General features: G+C 30.0%; 2 protein-coding genes across 2 annotated transcripts in view; both read right to left on the reverse strand.

Annotated features, from left to right (window-relative positions):
- Window positions 1-10,701, reverse strand: part of LOC136980529 (FYVE, RhoGEF and PH domain-containing protein 2-like) — a 14,567-nt gene extending 3,866 nt beyond the window's left edge. Inside the window, exons 1-9 of the mRNA XM_067276656.1 lie at window positions 10,504-10,701; window positions 7,956-8,886; window positions 1,315-1,495; window positions 944-1,206; window positions 730-886; window positions 549-636; window positions 358-408; window positions 223-281; window positions 6-152 (exon numbers count right to left, since the gene is read on the reverse strand). Coding sequence (XP_067132757.1) covers window positions 6-152; window positions 223-281; window positions 358-408; window positions 549-636; window positions 730-886; window positions 944-1,206; window positions 1,315-1,495; window positions 7,956-8,886; window positions 10,504-10,549 — 1,923 coding nt within the window. The 5' untranslated portion in view covers window positions 10,550-10,701. The remainder of the gene's footprint in view (window positions 1-5; window positions 153-222; window positions 282-357; window positions 409-548; window positions 637-729; window positions 887-943; window positions 1,207-1,314; window positions 1,496-7,955; window positions 8,887-10,503) is intronic.
- Window positions 1-13,937, reverse strand: part of LOC136980625 (3-hydroxyacyl-CoA dehydrogenase type-2-like) — a 268,457-nt gene that overhangs the window by 47,235 nt on the left and 207,285 nt on the right. The window lies entirely within an intron of this gene.

The raw sequence follows: 13,937 nt of genomic DNA on the forward strand, positions 1-13,937 counted from the left end.
TATACCAAAAACAGATGTCTTTCTTGATGATCTCCACTTCGAGCGGAAATCTTTATAATTTTTCCTTCTTTCAATAATTCCCGACTGGGACTCACCAAATCTATAACACCGCCGATCATATCTTGAATTTCTAGAAGTTTTTTAAATTTATCCTGAAGAAGAAAGTTACTAAAGTTGGATATTTTTAAAAGTCATTGTTCAATTCATTCAAAATATACATACAATTTTTTTCATAGCTTCGTTTGCATGGTTTGCTGCTGTAGAAACAAGTTCTAAAGCCTCTAAACAATTTAAATTTTTTTAAAAATAAGAATTAGATTAGAATATATCTTCATTAAAATTAATTCATAAACTTACTCTCTGTATCTGGCCTGTCTATAGAATCTTCTGGTAATTTTTTTAAGTAATCTAGTAATTAAAAATAGTTTTTAGATTAATAATCCTAATTTTTTTGTTTCATATAATTTAAAAATGAAAATTACGGAGTCTTAATACGAACAAAAAAGTTATACGTTCAAATTACATTTAGAAAAAGCAATAATAATAACCTTTGAGCAAAAGTTGATATCGAGGAACTCTCTGAACCGGAGTCAACATGTGGTGATGTAATGTGAGATTTCCACATTCTTCCATTGTCTGTAATTGAATAAAATTATAATTTTAAAAGAGTTGTAAGTATTATATAATCAAAAGACGGGTTTAAATATTAGAATAGAAAAAAATACTTGCATGAATATCATCCATAATTTGAGCAAATAATGGTTGTTTATGGTACCATATGTTAATTAAGTTCATAGCGTTATCATAATTTTTTACATACTCTGTATACATTTTCAAAAACGGTGCAAAATTTTTCATTACGTCTCCTATCCGTTGTTCGGTTTCCCTAAATAAATAAATTATTTATTTCTTATTCGACTATATAAAAATATTACATTCTTACCATTTTTGCATCCTTTCTTCTAATTGTGGTAATAAAAAATCATGATGTAATTTATATATCGATTTTAAATTTGAAAACATCTGTGAAACTATTTCCTGGGAAAACATTGGATGAGCTCTATTTTCTTGGTCTACTCTGAAGGCAAATACTTGATCGAGAAGATGGAGAATATTAACGTAGGTTCTTTCCGTCGTTAGAATTTCCGTTGCTATTTTATGTAGAGTTTGTTGAACTTTATCAATTTTATTCTTTTTTGTTTCGTACTAAAAAGATATTAATGTCAAAATATTGACATATGTTCTAATTTATCATATAATCTTTTTTTTTTAATATGACAAAAAAAATTCTCTTAATATAAACAAAGTAATTACCTCCAAAGCTAACATGCAGCCAGAATCACTTCTTGCATCAACATCTTGCATACTACTTTCATCAAATTCGCTGGCTTCTCCAATTGTACTAATGGCATCTGATTCTTCTTCTTCATCTTCACTCTCAGAAATACTTTCATATCCTTGCTCATATGATTGTGTAACTTGTTCACTACTGAATCTACCAATCAAACAAAAATTTCTTAAATTTTGTTATTTCTAATATAAATTCCAATTCTTATTAATAAGTATTGTATTTTATAAATAATAAATAAATTTTGCTGCATGTTTGTAAACAATTTTATGTTTTTAAGTGGGAATAAAGACGTTTAAGCATTTTCATCTGATTAAAAGACAACTAAAAATCCTTGCCAAATAGTTTTCGCTAATTCACTATCACGACAGTAATATAGGCTATTAACTAAATGTAACTGCTACTATTTATTGAAGCCAGTGACCTCATAATATGCATACGGGTCAAACTAAACTTGCAATTTACATATTGTTTTGAAGTTTGGTAATTTCCATATAGCATAGCAGGTAGATAAATGATGATTACAGTTAAGGTCAACAAACTAATTTGCGATTTTAATCAAAATTCAAGTACTTATCCATTGTTTATATTCTCACATCCTTTACTAGGTTATATTCAAATAAGAATTTTAATATACTTGCATTAAAATGACTAATTCAATTCCACCATTGTAAATTATTCATTTTTTATTTTATTTGTTTTTGTTTAAATATTTAAACAGACAAATACTGTATTTTAGCAAGTATAAAATTTAAATATTTCATAAAAAAAATATTTTATTTTTGTGTACGAATAATTAAATTAGTAGCGCTTCATATCATAAAATCAAATTTAATTGTGTGTCAAAAATCAATACTTGATTTGCTCAAAATAATAACCCCCAATTTAAGTATTGATTTACAAATGTTTACATTATATTTTATCAATATCAAAAATTAGATATAAATACATAATATTGTAATATAAATATTGTATGGTTATGCAGTATCATCACAATGTGTCTGATGAGAATGTAATGCGTTGAAAATATACTAAATTAAATATATTTTGGCTTGATTTTAACTAGTTTTTTCAAGTAAAGACCTAATAGAACATCATAAAAACGGATAATTATATGCTTTGAACTTATCGAATTTAATTTCTCTCATAAAATCAATTTTTAGAGAATTATTGATATTTCATTCAGAATACTTCCTTTAGTGAAAGAAATACGAAAATCAATCAAACGAACCTATAATTAATATTTGAGTAATCAAATGTTCCCTTCAAATTAAATGTAAAACTCCTTTTAGTTAAATAAACTAAACTCTTAATTAGCCATTGGTTTTTACGACATGTGATGTAAAAGTCAGTTTTCTAAAATCATTCTTTGATGTTTTATAAGGATATGAAGATTATTGAATAAATTTTTGATTCTGACTTTGCAAATTAAAACACAAAGACAAACTAAAATATATATAGAGAGAAAAAAAAATGGAAAGAAAGATCTTGATTTATACAGATGGTCTTTGTCAGATAAATATTTCTTTCAAAAAAATTCTATTTATTCAATATCTAATTCTGTTTATATAAGTATAACACCAACAACTTTTTATTATTGTGTAGCTGTAATGTATTATTCTTATATAGTTCTAATGAATTAAAATAAAATTGTTGATGGAAATTACGTTACGGTACGACAAATCGTGTTTTACAAGTTCCGAACTGAATCTGAATTATTAAATATAAAAACTTCATTACTATTTAATAAATTCATATGTTATATATATCAGGATAATTAATAATACCGTAATTATACGTGATAAACAATGAATGAAAAATTATATTAATGTATTTGATCAATTCATTTTACGTAATTATCACTATTGATATTACAAGTAGGTTAGAATATTAGAGGTAATCGATAGGAACACCTGCATTATTAAAGTACTTAAATTTGTTATAAAAAAACGAGTATTTCTTTAATTTTTTCAAGAATTCGGTCTTGTAAATTAACATTCGTCAATCTTAATTTTCTACGATTAGAATGATTTAATGTATTATACAATAAAAATAAAAATTAGATTACTTTAAAATGCCTTTGAATATTTCCTAGTATTATATTTTATCAAATATAAGCGAGTTTAAAATAAACAAATGTATGTAGTTATGATAAACTGAATAAGAATATAGTAATTAAAGGATTAAAAATGCTTATTTTTAATCTTTAATATCAGACTGATGATAGCATATAATTTAGGATAAGAAAGCAATTGAAAAAAGACAATTTATAAAGTTCGAAAAATAGCTTCTTTTTAGATTTTATTTCAGATAACTTAAATACAAAAAGCTAAAATAAAAAAAGGGATTTATCTGGTAAATGAATGTTTAGAGAATATTAGTCATTTACACAATGTAATATTTTGAATGAACATTTATCTTTTATGGTGGCTATAATTAGCAAAATAATAATAAAAGCATTTCTGTGATCGAATAAAATTATTTGCATGTTTTCTCTTTAATGTGGTAGTAGTTTTACCATGTACTTTTCTGCATTTATAGCCAAAACATCAATTGATTTTCTTACTCTATTTCACTTTTACTACATAGAAAATAACCCTTTTTCGGCAAATTAAGAAAAGGCAGATTTAATTTGTCGTCAACTATAATGAAATTCATTATCTCAATCAATAACATTTTAAATTATTGTTTATACTAAAATATTTGAAATTATATCTTTAAAGTTATGGTATTATCCAGTTATAAAGTTTAATGTTAGTTTTTTATAAGATATTTAAATATTTTTAGAGTTTATATAAAAATTATACTTTAAATATTGATATTTCATAAAATGTTTAAATCTACAATCTTCAATTTTACTAAAAATATACTTTCGCAAACATTATAATCTAAAAATTTATCCAATTTTATCTAACGAAAGTATTTGACTAAAACATCTTAACCGTAAGACACGTAGTCAAGTGCTTTTGTTACATTTAATATAAATATTGTCAAGACAATATTCTAAGCACTGCTGTGAATTTAATATAAATATTTCTCAAATTCAACAGGAAAAGAACAGAATTAAAATCTGAATTATTTAAATAATGTTTTTGCAAAGTAAACCTAAATGTTTTCTAAAGATTAAATTAATTTTAGGTTAATGTTATCTATGGTTGCAAGATGGCGGCTCGTCCGATTCCAGCAAGGAAACAGTGGAGACGCACGTTCTAACCCAACCTAACCTATTCTAATAATTTTGTTGGTAATAATTATGGTAATTTATTAGAATAGGTTAGGTTAGAATGTGCGTCCCCACTGTTTCCCTTCTTCTGTTTGCCGGAATCAGAGACGAGCCACCATCTTGGAACCATAGGTAACGTTAACCTAATTTTATATATACATTTAAATATATGTCATAATATTTGTGAAAGTTATAATGTCCGAAATTGTAATATTAGAAGTTTAAAAAACATTTCTTAAATTACAAAGACACAAATATAATGTAAGTTTCTTACTTTTAACTTATTTATGGACTGAATAAAACTTATATAATACACTTTTAATAAACTTAATCTTATAATTGGAAAGAAAAATGCTTAAAATATTGGAATCGGTTCAAAAACAGCAAAAGTACATTTACTTGGCAAAGTCGTTGCAAATGCAATCATAGTTACTTTTAGAATAAACATATGTTTGAGTGAATAGATAATCAACTAGTTTTAATATCAGTTTATTGTTTCATTTATTGTTCTAATAATGATTATAATTAGAACTCTAGAAAGTAAACGTCATGCAAAATATATTAATAATTTAATTAAATTTAGAATTTTTTAAATAAATTACGCTAAGATTTGGATATTTGGCTAATTCTATAAAAAAACAAAAAATTGAATTACATAATTATACGACGACAAAGATTATGAAAGTAATAACGAAACAAGTTTACAGAGACTTTAACACATGTTAACCTTGAGCTTTCTATAGACCAGAATAAAAAGTAAATGTTCCTATCGGCGTCTAGAAATTTATTAGTACTAAATCACAACTTTAAAAATTTCTTCTTTATTTATTTTATAAATTTATCTATGCTGTTTAATAATAATTTTTTAAAAATTTTAATTGGGTGAAATGATCGTAATTGAAAAACTACAACCAATTATTTTTTTGCTTGTGTAAGAGTTTAATTAAATAAATAATTGAATTGTATTAAAAATGGCCAATGGTAATCTATGTAGTAAAATTATAATGAATTCAAAAAATGTCTTTGTCATTTTTTTGTATTCTTTGTTATAATCTTACTACTGTATTTAATTTTAATCTGTTTTTAAAATAACTATTAGCAAAGAAGCAGATTTTATGTAGATGATAATTCATACCTATATTTTTAGAATTCAAGTATATTGGCATCCAAAATTAAAGTCTGAACTATAATTTTCATATTTTATAAAAACTACTGAATAAAATATAACAATATTTGTATTACATATCCAAATTCACTCGAGAAACACATTGAAAAGCAAAAATTAACAAATAGCAAATTAAGTTGTCTACGTACACCTGGTCGATGTGACGAGCATTCCTTGTTCTCGGAGAATGCAAGAAATTTTCCATTGCATGCAAATATGCTCTATGCCTCACACACGAGCACACAACTCGATTTCACGGCTGCAGTTAAACGAGTCGGACGGTCATTCAAAAAGACCCGGCCAAGGTTGTCTAAGGAGCACAATGCCAAGCGAAGGCCATTATTTAGCTTTAATCACAAAGCATCATAGGCCATACATTGCTAAGAAACTATCCTCAGAGCTCTCTGTACCACCGGAATAAATGTATCGTGGCAAACCATATATTGTAGGCTTTATAATGCCGGCCTTTATGGCAAGAGATCTGTAATTTGTATACTTCTAAACCTCCTCTCGCAGTAGAGATCGTTTGAATCTTAGAAGACAGCATCATTTATGGAGTCAAGATGACTGGATCTGTGTTCTCTTTAAAGATTAGTCAAGATTCTGTTTACAGGCTGATTCTAGTCACCATTTAATTTGGGGAAACAAAGAACCCATTATTCTCCTTTTGAACACAAGAGAAGAGAACTCTTCGATCTAGTGGTTTATTGGAGTTATGATATTGCATTATGGTAAATGATTGTACAGCCCTCTATGATTCAAGAGGCAATATGAATGCTGTACACTACAGGGAGAGATCTTTCTGTTTCATGTCAGGCTTTCTGAGGAAGCCATAGACCTATAGACCCTCACTTTCTTGTAATGGACAATAATGTTCAATCTCTCAAGGCTTAGGTTGTTAATAAGCTCCTAGAAGGTGAAGATATTTGTAGGAGTCAATCAGGTGTCTGGACTTTAAGCCAATAGAGAATGCATGGGACTAACTGGTAAAGCATGTTGCAACTCATCACCCTCACTCAAAACTCTTTATAAATTAAGAATGGTCCTCATTTAGGAATGGGATTCCTTGAACTAACAGATTATAAATGATGTGGTTAAGGATATGTCTTGCTGTCACCAGTCATATATCAATAAGGCATTAACATATTCTGCATTAAATGATTTTATATTAAAATATCAAACCTCAAAGATATGATCCCGTATACGAAAACTGTATACAGTTTTTTGTCGTAATAAAATATGTATCATCTTTACGATTGTGCGTCTTTACATACGACATTTTCCACTCGAAATTTACTTATTCACGTAACTGGATCGATAACCGTAACAAAGTACTCAAAACCTCGACAATCCCTTGTAAATTCAACAAATATTGGTCAAAATAGTTTGTCAAATTTACATTAATTATTTACTTTGATTATCAAGGTTTTTGAGTATTTACATTAAATTGCCTAACAGGAAGTAGAAAATTAACTATCTTCAAAAATATCTTTTGGACACCAGCGTAAACATACCTTCAAACCGATAATTCAGTTATTCAATCGCTAACAGTTACGAAAGAAGGAATTTAACTCTTATTTTCAAATACACAAGAATTCTAAATAAAATCTTTATTAGTGCATGTCTGTTTGATCTCAAATTGAAAGAGATTTTCTAAAATTTGCTAGAGCAGCTACAAAATTTGCTGTAGTCTGCTAAACTAAAACACTTCTAGAGATAGATAAAAGTTAAACTTAAAGTAAAAATGATTACAAAGATTTCAAAACTTTTTGTATTTTTACATTAAACAAGTTGTGTTTCCTTTCAAATATGTTTAGCTACAGCTAAAACTTAAAATTAAACATAATGTTTCTTATCAATTTATTGTTGGCATTTAAATTTTAAAAGTACTATGAAACAGAATACATTTTATAGTAGTAATAATCTATTAAACAATTGTAAAATTTAAATACAATAAGATATTTTAAAGTGCACTTTAATTAAATTTCAAAACATTCAATAGTTGTATTGCCAGTAATTGCATTAATTTTTTCTTGCCAAATGGCAAGATTGCTTCATCAAAACTGATCAATATTGTTACAGAATAATGGGAAATTGATTTATTTTATGTTTCTGTTCTTTCACCCCCATGTAAAGGTTTTAATAGCACCTTACAGTATGTTCATAAGACATAATCATTTCTAAAAGGTAATTGCAAGAGAGAAAACTTCAAGACTTACCTGTAGGTGTTAGTCCTTCCACAATATTCAAAGACACTTCTAGAGGAAGTCATGTGATAAGCACCTTGCGATTTATTACTCCTAAATTGCACCTTCGTAGGGGAGGATAAATTAATATCGGGAGAATCGTTGTGATCCATTTTGGCACAACTGTCATCGAAGGTGTTGGTTTTGCAGCCTTTGACTGTCGGCATTCCGTGGTTAAAAATATTTTGCACGTTATGACTATACGAAGATTGGCGCGTGCTGAAACTTTGGGTACAGTTCAGCGTTCGTACTTCGTTCTGGCTCAGTTCCGACGTGTCGAAACTATTACCGGACTCCCTGCCACTCTTTCCCGGATAAAAGTACATGCTGGAGGGTCGAGGAAAATTTGTGAAAATGTGACCATTTTCTTCCAATAATTCGGCGAATCTCTCCTGGTTTTCGCGAACGAATTTGGTAAATAAATCGTCGTCGCCGGCCGAAAATCTATCTTGAGCTTCTTTCAGGAGTCGGGTAGCATCAATGGGACTGGAATCGCTGACGCCCCTCCTCCACTTCTGATTCTCTTGACGCATCTGCGAGAACCATTCTTGAGTCTCTTGCATTAACTTGGCGATTCTTTCTCGCCTTTCTTCTTCTAATTTGGCTTTTTTGTCATCCATACTTCTAGCATCTCTCTTCAAACTATTATTGAGCGAGAAGCCGACCAATTTGACATTTTTCTCGTTGTTAGGAGGAATTTCGGGAAGCCACGGAGATATCCTACCATTGACAGTTATCGTTAGAGGTACGAGTGTTTTTGTGGAAGCTGTCTGATCACAGTTCGTCGAGAACGACACCAGATGCACATTCTCGCTTTTCGTGGATGATAAAGCGTCCATTCTTCCGATAGCAGCATCGACGCGTTCTGATAGGAACCAAAGGCTGAGAAGATAATTCAAAGAATCTGTAACAAAACATCGCAACGTAAGACACAATATAATAAATAAACCGCACTACTAAAACACATAGAAATGAGCCGAAAATCAACGTTAAACGCGGAATAATCTTCGAGATTGCATACTTGTTTTATCCCGCGCTCTTAAATTCTAAAAATAAGCTTGTAGATTTAGTTACAAAAAGATTCAAGATTATTAGAAATAAATATGCAATTACTGATCATTAACCGGATCTAATTACGTTTTTGAAGAGGAAAAATCCCGAGGCGAAAAGAAAGAAAATTAAGATCAGCGTGTCAAGTTTTTAAATCTGCAACTGACAGAAATACCTAAAAAATTATTTATATAGGTTACCACAGTATTGATTTCCAGTTTAGGATACTTATCATTATCGGATCTTAATTACGTTTGCTGCAAATATTGAATTACGTTTGCTGCAAATATTGTAATAATATTCAAATACCGAAGGTTAACATAGTTTTGCGGGAAGTAATTATTAAAAATCTATTAGAGCAGTAAGAAAAAATAGCCATTTACATAGATTTTATTCGAGATCGAACGATAATTACCGTAATTTTCGAAAGAACTAGTACATCCAGTAATGTTACCAAGTGCATAAAAACACTAGGTGATATCCAGCAGTCTAATATTGAGTATAGAATATTAACTATTCAACGAGAATTAATTATTCCAAAAATTGTGTGTACGGTACATAGAATTATTAACGCCCTTATCGCGAAGCTCGATTAATTAATATAAACGGGCCGGTTGTTATTGGTTATACCAAAACCAAACGCTCGATATATAGGGCTAATGTTTATACTAGTAAAGCAGTTAACTTCTTTATTACTGCGCTACTGTAAAAAGTTACATTTTTCACACCGAAATTTGATATTATAAAAATATTTCCGATCTCAATCTTCAGACTTTCGCTTTCGCAGTCGCCATAAGCCGTATATTTTATTTAAACGAATTGAAAATATTTACGTAACCGATTACCGATAAGTTACATTTATTTTAAAAAGATTTCTACACTTTCTAATACGTGATTTAAAAGATAAATTCGAAAGTTCTGTTAGGTTATAAAACGGAAAAATTCGAAGATAAAACGCAAAGAATCTCTGAAAAACTGGGTCAAGTATCGGCGAATTTTTATCTATTATAACTGTTATCAACGTAACTGCCGCTTTAAAACTTTTAACGTTTAATATAGGTGCTGAAATATGTATCAAACGGGAAACAAATCTTCCAAGGACGTACCAAATGTTATTACTACGTAGAAAAGTAATCACATCCGATCGTCCTACGGGGATTTTTATCGGGATAAGTCGGACTCGCGTAATAATTCAATCACCGTTTCGTAAAACTAATCGAATTGGGTAAAATCGGGCCGACACTCAAACATAATTAAGGATGACATCACGAACGAGGTTCCACGACTGTCGCAGTCCCATTCGGGTTTCCTATATGGAAGCCCATCAAGTGTAAATGACGGCATCTCGTTTGCGTTTTAAAAAAAAAAAAGTTATAACAAAGCACGTGATTCGTACGCGGTGACAGAAAAACCAGCGTAAAAATAGAAACACACCGGTAAAGACAGATTAGACCGCGTTAAGTCGACTTACCTCGAGATGTAGTAAAATGGAAGACATTAGTAACCCTTTGACACATAAGACGACAAACGGACACCTACCATGAGACACAAGACGATAAATTTAGAACGCGACATGCGCATTGGCAGGAACCACATTGGGTCTTCCAAAACTTAATGAACCGCCTGGGCCGATGAGTTGGTGACACTCCGTTGACGTCACAAGTTCTTATAAACATTTTTAAGGATTATTACACGTACCACTCCAAGCGGTTATTCGATCAATTACGATAAATAACACGCCATAAACGGATAAATGGGATAATATCTGACGTCATCGATTTCATTCATAAAATTCGTCAGGCAGTTAATAGTTCTAAATTGATTTTATTTTTAATACGAGACATTTCTTTCTTTGTTTTATTTTCTATATTATCCACATACGCGAGCTTTTTTTAAAAGGAAAAAAACGACCGTTTAATCATTCATTTGTTAATGTCCTACGTAAGTAAATTCGTATGAGTCACCACGTGCTTCAATTTTATGACGAATAATTCGAAAATTCTCCATTATTCTTCTCCCCGCCTTTTTTTTTCGTTGATATAATCCTATTAAAAATTCAAGTGCACTCGTCTTGTTGCGAAGCGTACCTACGATTAATTATAAATGTTAACTTTCTGGCAAGAGAAGGGATGAAAAATTAATTTAAAATATGGCGTTCGACTACTAAATTGATTAATATTTACATTCTTTAAATATCTCAGATAGTTATCTGAAATTCTGTAACTATATAGAGGATATAAGAGGATAGAATTTACTAAACAAATTAGAACACTTGTTATCAAATCGGAGGATGTTTATATTAAAACGGCGCTTAATCTGTTACAAAATAAATATAGAAATCTCCAATTGTGTATGCGCTCTTAAGTGCTTTATTTGCAATAATGTACGCCGATGCGTAACGGCGGCGTTTTGGTCTATTTTAGTAAGCTAAAAACCTAGTTTTTAATGAAAATGGCGACTTTAATGTCGGTTTTTATTGTTTATTACATCCAAGTTACATCGAATTAAGTAGAGATAATTACGCATTTAGAAACTATCTGAAACAAATGGCGTTTTCCGAATAGAATTATCACGAAATGTTTTAAATTTTATACGCTGTGCTTAAATGTCCCGCCTAATTAGCCACCGTACAACGTTAACGAAACCTTACGAGTGATATTGTTTAATCAATATATTTCGTGTGTATTCTCGTATTTTGTATTTCTCTAAGAGATGTTAATTCGGACGAATTCTTCCAGTGATTTTCTCCCGTCGCGAATAACATCGTTAGCTCCTGTATGTAGACTTGACTGCAATTCCTGCCAGTGATGATTCTTCCAACCTCCCCCCCTCGATTTCTTGCAAATAATAATAATTTCTACGAAAGATGGATTCATTGATAATTCTTAAATGATACTAATTAATTTTTACATATAATTTTAAACGCATAAACAAGTAAGGTATTCAAAATTTGTAAAAAAAATAATCTATATTTAATTGCACATAATAGAGTATTATATATATGAATTACACATCAACGACTTACTTTCGTCACTCGTGCATCCTGTACCCTTATTGTGTATAAATTATATTAAAACAGATCGAGTCTTTCAAACAATGAAAATATTTCGTAATATAAAAAAACAAATTCATTTTTAATAACATAAGAGGATTAATTTCACTTCTATCCTTTTAAGGTCCGATGTGTTATATAAAGTTCTTTATATAAAATACGTTTATGGTAATATACCAATTGTCTATATTAAATTCAGTCAACGATATAGGTCTACTCTGTTGCAAAAATATATAAAGTACAGCTAGCGGGCAAATTTGTACGGTGATATTACCGCGATGCATATGGCGTCGGGAGATTCGCTCCTCCATTTGTCAAGCGAAGCGAAAGCGATAACGCGGTTTATGTAAATTTACAGTTAGGAAGGAAATTGTCATAGTATTTCCCGATCGCATTAGTTTGATAAAAATAATATTTCGGTATAATATAAAGAGAAAAGTGATTTTAAACACGGTCATGCTTTAAAGCCCGATTGCCTGTTGAATATCTGTAAAGCACGTAAAGACACAATTGTATATTTAAATTAATCACGTACAGTACAGTACAATTATTATCCGCACGGTATAGGCTTAAATTTCGGAATTTCTCTCGATTTAACTTTTTTTTTTTTTTGCTTTATAGCCCATTCCATCGAGTGTCGATATTTTATCGCTCGTCAACATTTCTTTTTTATGTAGTTTTCTGTTGACAGATTTAACGCCGCATACTTGGATAATAAAACTTGAAAACCACAAGAAACAACACAAGAAAATCTGTTATCGATAAATCTGTAGGCTACTCTATTACTCGCAACACGTCGTCTAGAATTCCTGTGCCATAACGGAAATTACAAGCATTGTTTCCACATCACAGAACTGTTACGTATAATCGAATGGCGAAAGAAATTTATTGCGTACTTTAAATATTTCAAACCTATCTAAAATACCCTGGTCATTTGGTAAGTTTTGATAGTTTCGCCACCTCGAGTTATATCTAAGTAATAAAAAAAATTGCAATGGTCTCCCGAGTAAGCGATACGCATCTATCAGTAAGGTTTTTGCACCGTTAAAGGTTATCATTTTTTAAAAAAAATTGATGGATAGCTTACTAAAGTGTCTATAAACTGGTTTCTCTAATGTTACAAATGTCGGAAATATGTAAAAATATCCGTCCTTCGCTAGCTTTCAAAATTTAGCCGAGAAGTACGAACCTCTACATTTGCTATATAGAAAAAAAAATAGCATTACATCTGCTCTGTAGTGTTGTTAATACGTATATATTAACACGTGTTTCTAATGGTCGACATAACACTCGACTGTCAACATCGCATTATTATACTTTTGTCCACTTTGGATGTTCTAAATGTAAGTAATTAAGTACAAGAAGCACGCATGAAATTGCATTACAAGTTTCACAGTTGAAAATTTTCCACGTGTTATTAAAACAGAAAGCAACGAGAAAGTATGGCAATATTTTAAAAATGTCCGGTAATCTGTGTTATGCGGGAAACTACGAATATCCGTTGTTATGTGGCTTAATTCATAGACACAAGAATTTTAATTATCCGATTTCTTTTGTGAAAACTATCGTAATAAAGATCAATTTAAAGCATTTTTCTTATAAATATGAAAAGAAAAAACAAATTATATTACTACCACTCAACCGAACACTATATGTATTCAGTCATTCATATAAAACAGAACATTGAGCTAAGTTATGATCAATTGCGGTGCAAATCCATAGGCGTAACTATGGACTAAATCGACTGAGATGTAAATGGAAATGTGGAATCACGTGATCTGGCAGAACGTGTTGCGAAAAATCCATTAATATTTATGCGTATAAAGCATTAAAAAGCAAAAATTATAATGTAT

Source organism: Centruroides vittatus, unplaced genomic scaffold (assembly GCF_030686945.1).
Source record: "Centruroides vittatus isolate TY-2023 unplaced genomic scaffold, ASM3068694v2 contig_1159, whole genome shotgun sequence".
In the NCBI taxonomy this organism is placed as follows: domain Eukaryota; kingdom Metazoa; phylum Arthropoda; class Arachnida; order Scorpiones; family Buthidae; genus Centruroides; species Centruroides vittatus.